General features: G+C 45.4%; 1 protein-coding gene across 2 annotated transcripts in view; it reads right to left on the reverse strand.

Moving 5' to 3' along the window:
- Positions 1-12,350, reverse strand: part of INPP5D (inositol polyphosphate-5-phosphatase D) — a 237,395-nt gene that overhangs the window by 71,094 nt on the left and 153,951 nt on the right. For both annotated transcript variants that reach the window (XM_077488478.1, XM_077488479.1), the window contains one exon: positions 3,294-3,374. In XM_077488478.1, the coding sequence (XP_077344604.1) occupies positions 3,294-3,374 (81 nt within the window). The remainder of the gene's footprint in view (positions 1-3,293; positions 3,375-12,350) is intronic.

Consider the following 12,350-nt stretch of genomic DNA (forward strand, 5'->3'; position numbering starts at 1 on the left):
CTATAACTGATTCGGTTGTGGTGAGATAGTTTAACTTACAGTCTCGGTAGCTTGGCAGACAGTGACTCCATCCTAAATGAAATCTTGCAGAAAGCTCTAATCTGAAAACTTGTGTAGATCATAACAGATGAACATTAGAAAGCTAAAAAAAAGCTAAAAAAAAAAAATGCAAGAGCTTTTCCTGCAGCAGATGGACTTTAGTGGCACCCACACAAGACCAAAAACATTTTTTTTAAACGTATCAAATATGTATTAGTACAAATGTTAAAAGGAGGGCGCTTAGGGAATAGCATCCACAAAGCAAAATAACCTTGTACATCATCTCCCCACTCAACAACAGTATTCACAACAGCAACTGGGGGGGGGGGGGCATAAACTGGGTCTCCTCCACTGATAAACGCGTTTCGCTACTAATAAATAATTAATACTTTTACAAAAATAGTTTTTGGTCTTGTGTGGGTACCAGTAAAGTCCATCTACTGCATGACAACCTCTTGCATTAGTTTTTTTTTTTAGCTTTCTATTTTGGGATGTGGCACAGATAGAGTTCCTTTATTTTTTCCATTGGATAGGTCAAAAAGTCATAGTGTTTGATTTACTAAAACCGGAGAGTATAAAATCTGGTTCAGCTCTGCATAGAAACCAATCAGCTTCCAGTTTTTGCTTGTGAAAACTTAATTGAACAAGCTGAAGTTAGAAGCTGATTGACTACTAAGCACAGCTTCACCAGATTTTGCACTCTCCAATTTTAGTAAATCTTCCCCATAATATGTCTACCCCACCAATTATGTGTGCTCAGAACAGAAAATAAAGGCACAGTGAAAAGAGAGTGGTACTTGCTATACAGAGCATCTTCTATGAAGAGCAGAAGGGACACGATTATTTAAAAACAAACAGAAATGCATGTGTGACATGATATTCCCTTTATTCTGTATGAATGAATAACATTCCAAAGTACATGCAGTTACACAGCATGACATTTTTTATAATTAAATCTGAAATGTTTTAGGCTTAGTTCACACTGCTGTGACCCCAAAGTCCTGCGACTTGCTTGTGACTTGCTTGCAACTTCCTTACGACTTTTGTGATTTAACATTACAATCTATGGCACTCGAATCACAGAAAAGTAGTACAGGAACTTTTTTTGCTGCTATGACTTGAATGCCATTGATTAAGACAGGAGCATGTGTTTTGACTTGTCATGCGACTCTGTGTCGCACTTCGCATGATAATTAACAGCAGTGTGAACCGCGGCTAATAAATAGATCCCTTAGTATTGGGAAAGAAGGAGTAGTTAGGAAGAGCAAATACTGCTGTCATGTTTTTATTGCTGTTGATGACCCTGTTGGGGAGATTTCACTTCATGTCCTGTCACTATGAACTAAAGGGGGAAGAATTGTCACTGCAACAGGGTGACACAGACAGTAGTAATCCCCTAACCTAAGGTATAAGACTTCTGGGTTCACTCTGACTTTTTCTTTATTACAGGGAATAACTCAGAAAGTACTAAAGGCAGTGTCTAACAAACAAGCAATTTGAATTTTTAAAGAGGACTTCAATGATGGCAGCCCCTACACTTCCCATGTGATAGAAAAAGGGAAATCAGGGGAGGAATCTACCTGCTTACTTCACTGTCCATAATCTTATGTGAGGTATAATGCTTAATATGGTATTGCACACAGGGATGCATGCAGAGACCTCCCAGGGACATTTGCAGCCTAAAATCACGGCCTGGCATGATCCCACCTAATTCTGCAATCTATATTGTGACTAAACAGAAAAACAGCAATATATATATTTTTTTTTAACAGAAGAAAAAAAAATCAGCAATATTTAACTGACACAAAAACTATAAAAGGTTTAAAATATTAACAAAGAAAGCAGTTTAAATACCAGAATCTAAGAGCAAGGGATAACATGTTTAAAGCGGAGCTTTACCCAAAAGGGGAAGTCCTGCTTGTTTGCCTCTGCCCCCCTCCTCTTTAACAATTGTCACTTCTTTGGGGGATGGGGAGGAGCGGGTACTTGCTGTTGAAAGGTACCCATTACCACTTCTACCTAAGCAATCCGTGCGGACGTTCACCTTGTCCCTGTTTACCCGCAACTTTTTGGGGCACATTGCAAGTTGCAGAAGACTACAGGACCATTCACAAAGCGCAGAGCGGCTTTCGCATGTGCAGTGGCAAACCAACTGTGAAGCCTTGCGGCTTCACAGCCGTTTTACCCTAATTTGGATGCCAGCATCTTAACCCAAAGCCCATTGAAGAATTGGTTCAGGTGAGAACAGTGCTGGATCCCTGGACAGGTAAATATCCTTGCATTAAAAGTCAGCAGCTACAGTATTTGTACAACCTCTATGACTAAGCCCGAGCCGCTCTGGCTGAAGTCATTAGCTACACTTGTATACACTGGACTGGGTGAGCAACATCCCACACTTCCTAAACACATGCCGGCCCCTCTGGATGAGTGAAAGTACTCCAGCACCCCGATTCCTGAGCGCCAGGGGGCAGCATATCACACCTCAGGCTTGGAGCCGCACTAAAAAGTTTTTCAAGGTTGTAGTTTGTAGCCACTGTCTTTTAATTTTTTGGGGGGAGACTGGGGCGCCTCTTTAAGCATATACATTTTAAACAAAGTCTCTCTGACAAAGTGTCTTTGGCTATTCAAGGCAACATGACAGGTTCACTTGGCAGTCTAGTACAATATTCCCATCCCACGTTCCTGGAAACGGCTTTGTAATAAGTGAGGGTTATAGTGACCGCTGGCTGGGAACTGGTGTCAACACAAGGTATGTTGTTGCGGTGAGAGGAGGGGTGCCCTGTCAGGTAAACAAAACGTTAAAGCACGTATAACAAGCACACCATAGGTCTTTGAAATAGAACCCAGTATTTTATTGACCCTATCACCTCAAAGCATAAAATTGCAACGTTTCAAGGCCTTGCAGGATCTTTTCACAGGCCTGATGAAGGGCTTTATGAAACTTTTGGATGCTATTTAAAGGATCCATGATGTGCTGGTGATACATGCTTTAACCTTTTGTTTACCTGACAGGGCACCTCTCCTCTCACCGCAACAACACCCAATCCCCCAATGCTTCATTCATTCAAGAGGATCTACAGAGCAGAGTTGTTCTGTAAAGAGAGACCTTGTCACCAGTTTTGTCTTTTCAATATAAACACTTCTTTCAGTTCAGCAAAAATATCCCATTCAGTTTGGATGTTCTACTTTAAGAAAACACACAATTTCTAGAAGACTATTAATCCCTGTTGCCAGGGAACATCTTATTTTCCCACCTTTTCTTCTAAGCTGGAAACCATGGAAGTGAGCTGGGTGAGTTTACTCATCATGTTACTTGTGCCGGGGTCAGTAGATAGCTACAAAAGACCAAGTATATAAAGTTAGGTGCATATGATAAATAACATGATCATTAGTAAATACTGGGGAATCATATCTGTTTTGTTAAGGATTGTAAGTATTCAGGATCAGTAATCATACCTTACCTACATTTACCCCTATAACTCACTCTTTAGAATATCACCTTGCAATATTTTATCTTTTACCTTGTTTTCATATCAAACAGTTTTTAGTACTCCCTTTGACATCATCACCAGGCCTGAAAAATTCTTGTAGGGGCTGCTGCTGTGAGCTCAGTTTCTACTGATGTAAGCATGTCCCCAGAACTACATCTAATAAGAGCCCATAGCCTACACACAAAGCCTACACACAATGGGGTTGATTTACTAAAACTGGAGAGTGCAAAATCTGGTGCAGCTGTGCATGGTAGCCAATCCGCTTCTAACTTCAGCTGGAAGCTGGTTTCTCCACAGAGCTGCACCAAATTTTGCACTCTCCCATTTTAGTAAATGAACCTCATTGTGTAGGTTGGCTCAAGGCAGCAGCATTGTTTTTTTTTATTTTTTTTAGAAAGTATGCACATAGACAGTGGTGGAGGATAGGTTGAGTTCTGTAATCCAGCAGTGTTTTTGGAGAAAGCAGGAGTTTAGGAGCATATTGGATCTTTGGCAGATCAACGGGTATTTGTGACTACTTACAACATTTATGAAAAACGGGAAACTGTGCATCTATTTGAGAGATGTGCTGTGTATGATGTTTTGGTCTGTTTGCCCTGCTATACACTTTAAAGTTATGTCCTGTACACACGGTTGGAAATTCAGACCGTAAAGGTCTGATCGGATTATATTGTCGGAAAATCCGATCGACCAAAAAATCCGATTGGACTTTTTCCGTTGGAAATTTCGGACGGAAAAAATTTGAGAGCAGGATTTCAAATTTTCAGACAAAAAAATCCAATCAGACTTTTTCCAATCGTTTGTAGAGAATTCCGATCAGACAAAGTGCCATGCATGCTCAGATCAAATTACGAGAGCAAAGCTATTGGCTACTAGCCTCAACGTAGTTCCGTTGTAACAAACGAACGTCACCACGTTCCGTACGATTGGATTTTCTAAAAACTCTGTCTGACCGTGTGTATGCAACACAAGTTTAGGACAAAATTCGTTGGTAAAAATCCGACTGATTTTGTGGTCAGAATGTCATTACTGTGTCTTTGGAAAAGCCCCACAACCCCCCTATACTTTAATAGTGATCCCTTTCTTGGTACTCTGCAGCATTAAAATGTGAATGTGCTTCGGCCTAGCAATTGTACCAAGAACTATCTGGCCCTAGATTTGTACCAGGAACTATCTGGCCCTAGATTTGTACCAGGAACTATCTGGCCCTAGATTTGTACCAGGAACTATCTGGCCCTAGATTTGTACCAGGAACTATCTGGCCCTAGATTTGTACCAGGAACTATCTGGCCCTAGATTTGTACCAGGAACTATCTGGCCCTAGATTTGTACCAGGAACTATCTGGCCCTAGATTTGTACCAGGAACTATCTGGCCCTAGATTTGTACCAGGAACTATCTGGCCCTAGATTTGTACCGGGAACTATCTGGCCCTAGATTTGTACCGGGAACTATCTGGCCCTAGATTTGTACCGGGAACTATCTGGCCCTAGATTTGTACCGGGAACTATCTGGCCCTAGATTTGTACCGGGAACTATCTGGCCCTAGATTTGTACCGGGAACTATCTGGCCCTAGATTTGTACCAGGAACTATCTGGCCCTAGATTTGTACCAGGAACTATCTGGCCCTAGATTTGTACCGGGAACTATCTGGCCCTAGATTTGTACCAGGAATTTTCTGGCCCTAGATTTGTACCAGGAACTATCTGGCCCTAGATTTGTACCAGGAACTATCTGGCCCTAGATTTGTACCGGGAACTATCTGGCCCTAGATTTGTACCAGGAATTTTCTGGCCCTAGATTTGTACCAGGAACTATCTGGCCCTAGATTTTTACCAGGAACTATCTGGCCCTGGAGTTTTAGTGTTGAAACCAACAGTTCATAAAGAGACTTCTACTTTCTGGCTGGCATTAACTGAGTTTCTGTGATAAGATAATTATTGATGAAATATAATACTGATTTATGAGTAGACACGATCATAGTTACCACAGGCCAGATAAAGAATTCACTTTAGGTCTACTGCTCTCCTTTTCTGCTATGAGTTGAATAGTAACTAGATCTTCACATATATGTGCCTATCCCCTGGAGTGGGGTCACTAATACTTCTGTTTTTTCACAATAGATATAGCGAGATAGCCAATTAGTGCCACTGCCTTGGACAAAATCTGTCCTTAGCAGAAGCTGAGAGATTACCACGTCAGTAAGGACAGCGGCTGGTCAAACCTGGAGATATCCTGCTCCAGGACTTGGGTAAGCAGTTTTATTGGTAGCAACAAAGGGGAGACCTAAATTTTTTGACTTTTTTTGGGTGTTCTTTAAATGTGCATCTCATCACATTTTATTAGCATAGATCAGCATGGAAATCAATGTTTTATGATGTGTTGCTCTGGGTTATTGCACTTTAGCCAATGCTCTCTCCCTTCTAAAATAATAATCGTATGACTCTGGGTTTAACAGATTTAAGGACATCACACGATCAGCTTGTGGCTGTAAAATGTTAGTCATCAGTTTCCACACACAGCTACAGCAAAACATTCGTCCCTCGCCATTTACAGTAAAATATTGTGACCAGGGATATGCATCTGAACTGGAATCCTAGGACTTGGAAATGTGATCCTCTTTTTTCTTACTACGCATTATATTATTACATTTTCTGATACTTCAAAGTGAATCCATGGTCAGAATATGGTCAGTCAAGCACTTACTTACTGTAATGACCCTTGAAGAAGTATTAAACCCAAAAACAAGCATTTATTATATTGCAGCTTACTCATTCTTAAATGTTTTGGCTGCATTTACCTTCTTTTTAAGGCTTTCTTTCTTCTATTTTCAACTGGTGATTCAGCCAGTTAGGCTGCTCTTTTTCAAAAGAGCAAGCTATCTTGGAGATGTATCAGTTAGAGGGGTGAGACAAAACATTCAGCACTGGCAGGGGTACTTACAATGATCAGCTTTTATTTATTCATGTAAAACCTTTATGCCAAAAGGAAAAAAAAATGATTGCTGTGACTGCTTATAAAGTATTAAATGGGTTTTGGCTTCAGTTTGTTAGTGTATTAAAATCTGCTAGTACATATTTGACCAATTTTATACAGTTGTGAGCTTTGTCTTTAAAAAATTACAAAAAGTAAATCTGCTAGTGCATCTAAACACCCCCCCCCCCCCCCCCCCAGACTGACAATGCTGCTGTCTAAATGTGCCCCCTGTTCTCCTTCATCCAGGGTGGGGGCACTCTAGTACAGGTTTACTGGCCAGATCACCAGGTGAAAACAGAGGGAAAAAGCCTAAAAAATGAAAACGAATGCAGCCACCACATCTAATGACTGGTAAGCTGCACTGAACGTATTCTCTCTGGAGAAGAGATGCTTGAGAGGGGATATGATTTCAATTTATAAATAATGTACTGGTGACCCCACAATGGGGATAAAACTTTTTGCGGAATGGAGTTTGAGGCCGCGTACACACGGGCGGACTGTTCGCCCAACCTTGTCCGCTGAACAGTGTTTGGGCGGACAGTCCGCTCGTGTGTGGGCTTTCAGCGGACAGTTTCAGCGGACAGTTGGACGGACAAAGTCTTTCGGAAATTCCGAAAAACTGTCCGCTGAAACTGTGTTTGAGCGAACAGTCCGCCCGTGTGTGGGCTTGTCCGCTGTACTTTCGAAATGAGCGGACTGTTCCCGCTCGGAAAGTCCGCCCATTTCGAGCGCGTGTTCAGGTAGGCGGGGCCCGCGAAGGACACGTAACGGGCTCCGCCGCCTGGAATGGGCTTAAAGGGGAACCCCAACGCCGAAAAAAATCGGCGTGGGGGTTCCCCCCAAGTCCACACCAGACCCTTGTCCGAGCACGCTACCCGGCCGGCCAGGAAAGGGGGGCGAGCGAGCGCGCCCCCCCTCCTGAGCCGTACCAGGCCGCGTGCCCTCAACATGGGGGGTGCCTTGGGGAAGGGGGGGCCGCGCGGCCCCCCCACGCCAAAGCACCTTGTCCCCATGTTGATGAGGACAAGGGCCTCTTCCCGACAACCCTGGCCGTTGGTTGTCGGGGTCTGCGGGCGGGGGGCTTATCGGAATCCGGGAGCCCCCTTTAAGAAGGGGGCCCCCGGATACCGGCCCCCCACCCTATGTGAATGAGTATGGGGTACAATGTACCCCTACCCATTCACCTGTGAACTAAAGTACAATAAAAAACACAACACAGAGAAAAAATATTTTATTGCACAGCTCCGGGGGTCTTCGGGGGTCTTCTCGCCGGACTCCTCCGCTATGTGTGTGTAGCTCTTTTGCTAGCGGAGGAGTCCGGCTTTCTTCCTCCCCGCTGCCGGCCTCTTCTCCCGACTTCGGGGGTCTTGTCCCCCTCTTCGGTTCTTCTGCCGGGCCACCGCGCCTGGTCCGGTGGCCCGGTCTTCTGTCGCCGTCTTCCGTTCTTCTGTCGCTGCCTTCGGTTCTTCTGCCGGGCCACCGCGCCTTCTTGTAGCTCTTTTACAGGCGGTGGCCCGGTCTTCTGTCGCCGCTGTCGTCGCCGCCGCCGCCCGTTCTTGTTCTTCTTCTTGTTCTTCTTCTTCTTCTCCTGGAGATGTTGACTCGACGATCTCTCCGGCCGGAATGCCAGGGACACGCTCCGCTGCCACTTATATAGTGACAATGGGGCGGTGTCACATGGTATATGTCACATGGGTTGGTCACATGGGTTGATGTCACATGGGGACTATGACATCGTAAGGGGGCGGGGTCACCATGTGACCAACCCATGTGACATATACCATGTGACACCGCCCCATTGTCACTATATAAGTGACCGCACAGCGCGGCTCTGGCATTCCGGCCGGAGAGCTCGTCGAGTCAACATCTCCAGGAGAAGAAGAAGAAGAACAAGAAGAAGAACAAGAACGGAAGGCGGCGGCGGCGGCGACGACAGCGGCGACAGAAGACCGGGCCACCGCCTGTAAAAGAGCTACAAGAAGGCGCGGTGGCCCGGCAGAAGAACCGAAGGCGGCGACAGAAGAACGGAAGACGGCGACAGAAGACCGGGCCACCGGACCAGGCGCGGTGGCCCGGCAGAAGAACCGAAGAGGGGGACAAGACCCCCGAAGTCGGGAGAAGAGGCCGGCGGCGGGGAGGAAGAAAGCCGGACTCCTCCGCTAGCAAAAGAGCTACACACACATAGCGGAGGAGTCCGGCGAGAAGACCCCCGGAGCTGTGCAATAAAATATTTTTTCTCTGTGTTGTGTTTTTTATTGTACTTTAGTTCACAGGTGAATGGGTAGGGGTACATTGTACCCCATACTCATTCACATAGGGTGGGGGGCCGGTATCCGGGGGCCCCCTTCTTAAAGGGGGCTCCCGGATTCCGATAAGCCCCCCGCCCGCAGACCCCGACAACCAACGGCCAGGGTTGTCGGGAAGAGGCCCTTGTCCTCATCAACATGGGGACAAGGTGCTTTGGGGTGGGGGGGCCGCGCGGCCCCCCCTTCCCCAAGGCACCCCCCATGTTGAGGGCACGCGGCCTGGTACGGCTCAGGAGGGGGGGCGCGCTCGCTCGCCCCCCTTTCCTGGCCGGCCAGGTAGCGTGCTCGGACAAGGGTCTGGTGTGGACTTGGGGGGAACCCCCACGCCGATTTTTTTCGGCGTTGGGGTTCCCCTTTAAGCCCATTCCAGGCGGCGGAGCCCGCGACGTCTCCTTCGCGGGCCCCGCCTACCTGTACACGCGCTCGAAATGGGCGGATTTGCCTCCGCCTTACGTGGGCGAGTCCGTTCATTTCAAAAGTTGAGCGAACTGTTTGCCCAACCTTGTTCGTCAAACAGTCCGCTCGTGTGTGGGCAAGTCCGCTCATGCAAATTTTGAGCGGACTGTTTGATGAAACTGTTTGCCGAACAAGGTTGGGCGAACAGTCCGCCCGTGTGTACGCGGCCTAACAAAACACGAGCCACTCATTAAAATTAAAAGAAAAGAGGTTTAAGAGGTTTAACCTTAAACTATGTAGAGGGTTCATTACTGTAAGAGCGGCAAGGATGTGGAATTTCCTTCCACAGGCAATGGTCTCAGCGGGGGCATTGATAATAGTTAGCGAGGGCATTGATAGTTTAAAAAAACTATTAGATAAGCACCTGAAGGACCGCAACATACAGAGATATACAATATAATACTGACATATAATCACACACATAGGGTGGACTTGATGGACTTGTGCCCCTTTTCAACCTCACCTACTATGTAACTATGTAACTGCTTTACTGAATATGAGACTTATTAAATGTCAATAGCCGGGCCACAGATTCACTTTCACACTGGGGTGGTGTGTGTATTGGCGGTAACGTGACGCTTTACCATCAATTGTGCTGTGCTATACCACTAGCGGGGTGATTTTACCCCCGCTAGCAGCCGAGAAAGGGTTAAAACCACCACAAAGAGGATGTGCTGGCGGTACAGCCACGCTACCCCATTGATTTCAATGGGCAGGAGCGGTTTAGGAGTGGTGTACACACGCTTCTTCACTGCTCCAAAGATGCTACTTGCAGGAGTTTTTTTAACGTCCTGCCAATGCACCGCTCCAGAGCGAAAGCCCTCGTGCTCTCACACTGGAGAGACAGCAGCGGCTCTTTACAGGCGCCATGCTGGTGCTATTTTTAGCACTGTATCGCCTGTGAAGCGCCTTAGTGTGAAAGGGGTCTAAAATGGAACTTCACTCTTTTAATTAACATTGACTTTTTTTATACCTTATGCTGCTAGCAGTAGTAAATAGAAAAGTATATCATATTTACATGTTTTAAACTTTTTTTTTTTTTACATATCTTCAGTTACTTTCTGGTTTCTTTCCTAGGCAAATGATGTCATACATCCCAGGAGTCTTTAGAAAGGCCCCCCTGCCTGCATTCATGAGCTAAGGGCAGATGGATTTCAGGAAGTAAATGCTACATGAAATATTTGCCCTTACTCAGAATGGCCACGGACAGAAATGCTAGAGGGGCTGTTTTCAAAGTGATTTCTCAGCAAAATAAACATAGAGACATGAATGGATGGGAGAGTTTGCTTTGAATATTATAAATGAAGTAAGTAGCGTGTTTGGTTTGTGGTGCTTTGATGCAATATAGTTCCACTTTAAGGTTTTTTTCGTTTCACCTTATATTATCATATATAACAACAGCTGGAAAGCATACACAGTGTCTCTGTTCATTAAATGACCCAGGTAAAAAAAAAAAAAATCATATCATCATAATGGTTTCTGGTACCCCAAGTACCAAGAGAGCAGATTATACCTTGACCTACATGGTGACAGGGGTACTACCCAACCCTAACTAGGACATCAGTCAATAGGCCTGACTGGTCTTCTGTGATCATAAACAGATGAAGACCAGGGACTTACTGTAACTGCAAGGAATCCATGTATATGTGAGGGACTGTTAATGAGAATGATTTTATAAACTTTCCATGCAACAACGCAATACTCTCACTGTGTATATAGTATGCACGCATTAGCAGTCAGGGTGGAATTGCAATACCTTATTGGGTTTTTAACAGCAATAGTAAAGAATTGTTAAAGCCCTTGTCATTTTCAGCTGTCCCTATCCGACTAGGAAGATCTCTTATCACTTTCTTTCTTAGTAACAATGATGTCACTGTGGCTGTAAGTAATGGAGAACATCCAATAATAAAGTGTTTTTATCATCATTATGCCCTGTTACAGGAAGTTTCTCTAATTTCCTGTCCTGGTGACAATGTTATAACCGAGACAGCAACTAACATGGATTTCACCGAGACAGGGGAAATGGTCAGTGCATGGGTACTACTCTTGGCCAGGGGTGGACTGACCATTCGGCCACTCGGCACTGCCCGAGGGCCCCGGGCCACTAGGGGTTCATCAGGGTTGCCAGCCTCAGTAAAACCAGGGACAGTATGTAAAAATCTGTGTTTTTTTTTTACATCTGTCTCTGAAATGTCCCTTACCTACATCCTTTTGGTCTAAAAATCCTGAGATTATAGCTGCCCCACCTCTCCAGTACCTTCTCAGCCAATAGAAACCTGTCTGTGTATACTGTGTGATTGTATACTGTGTGTGTGTATACTGTGTGGCCCCACAATCTCTGATTGCCTGGGGGCCCCATAATCTTCTATTGCCCGGGGGCCTTATGAGTTGTCAGTCTGCCCCTGCTCTTGGCATGTTATAAGTTAAGGTATATTCTTCCCTCTTGTGACTTGAGGTGACAAAACAAACTGGGAAGAACAAGAAAACTTTATGATAAATTTGATTCTTTCCTTGTTCACTACTCTAGTAAAAATAATGATTAGAGATACACTTTCATGTAGAGCTAAATCCACAAATTACTATTAGACTGCTAAAGCAATTGTATTACTGTATAAACAATCGCCATCTTTTTTCATATATGCAATTTTTGCTTTTTTTCATCCTGTTTGCATCTTAAAGCGGAGCTCCACCCTAAAGTGGAACTTCCGCTCATTGGAAACCTCCCCCCCTCCGGCGCCACAATTGGCACCTTTCAGGGGGGAGGGGAGTGCAGATACCTGTACAGTACAGGTATCTGCACCCACTTCCGGCATAGATATCCGCAGAATCTGCTGATATTTACGCCACTTCCTGCGGATCCCCTGCTGTCTGCTGGGAAACACATGGATCCCAGAGACAGTGGGGACCGTCCGTATTGTGCAGCGTGACTCGCGCATTCGCGCAGTAGGGAACCGGGAAATGAAGCGACAAGGCTCCACTTCCCGAATCCCATACCCAAGATGGCGGCGGCAGCACCCGAGAAACGATCGAGAGATCGGCTTCGGGTGCCGACATTGCGGGCGCGCTGGGCAGGTAAGTGTCC

Source organism: Lithobates pipiens, unplaced genomic scaffold (assembly GCF_037356315.1).
Source record: "Lithobates pipiens isolate NorthernLeopardFrog02 unplaced genomic scaffold, aLitPip1_a1.2 Scaffold_18, whole genome shotgun sequence".
Taxonomy (NCBI): domain Eukaryota; kingdom Metazoa; phylum Chordata; class Amphibia; order Anura; family Ranidae; genus Lithobates; species Lithobates pipiens.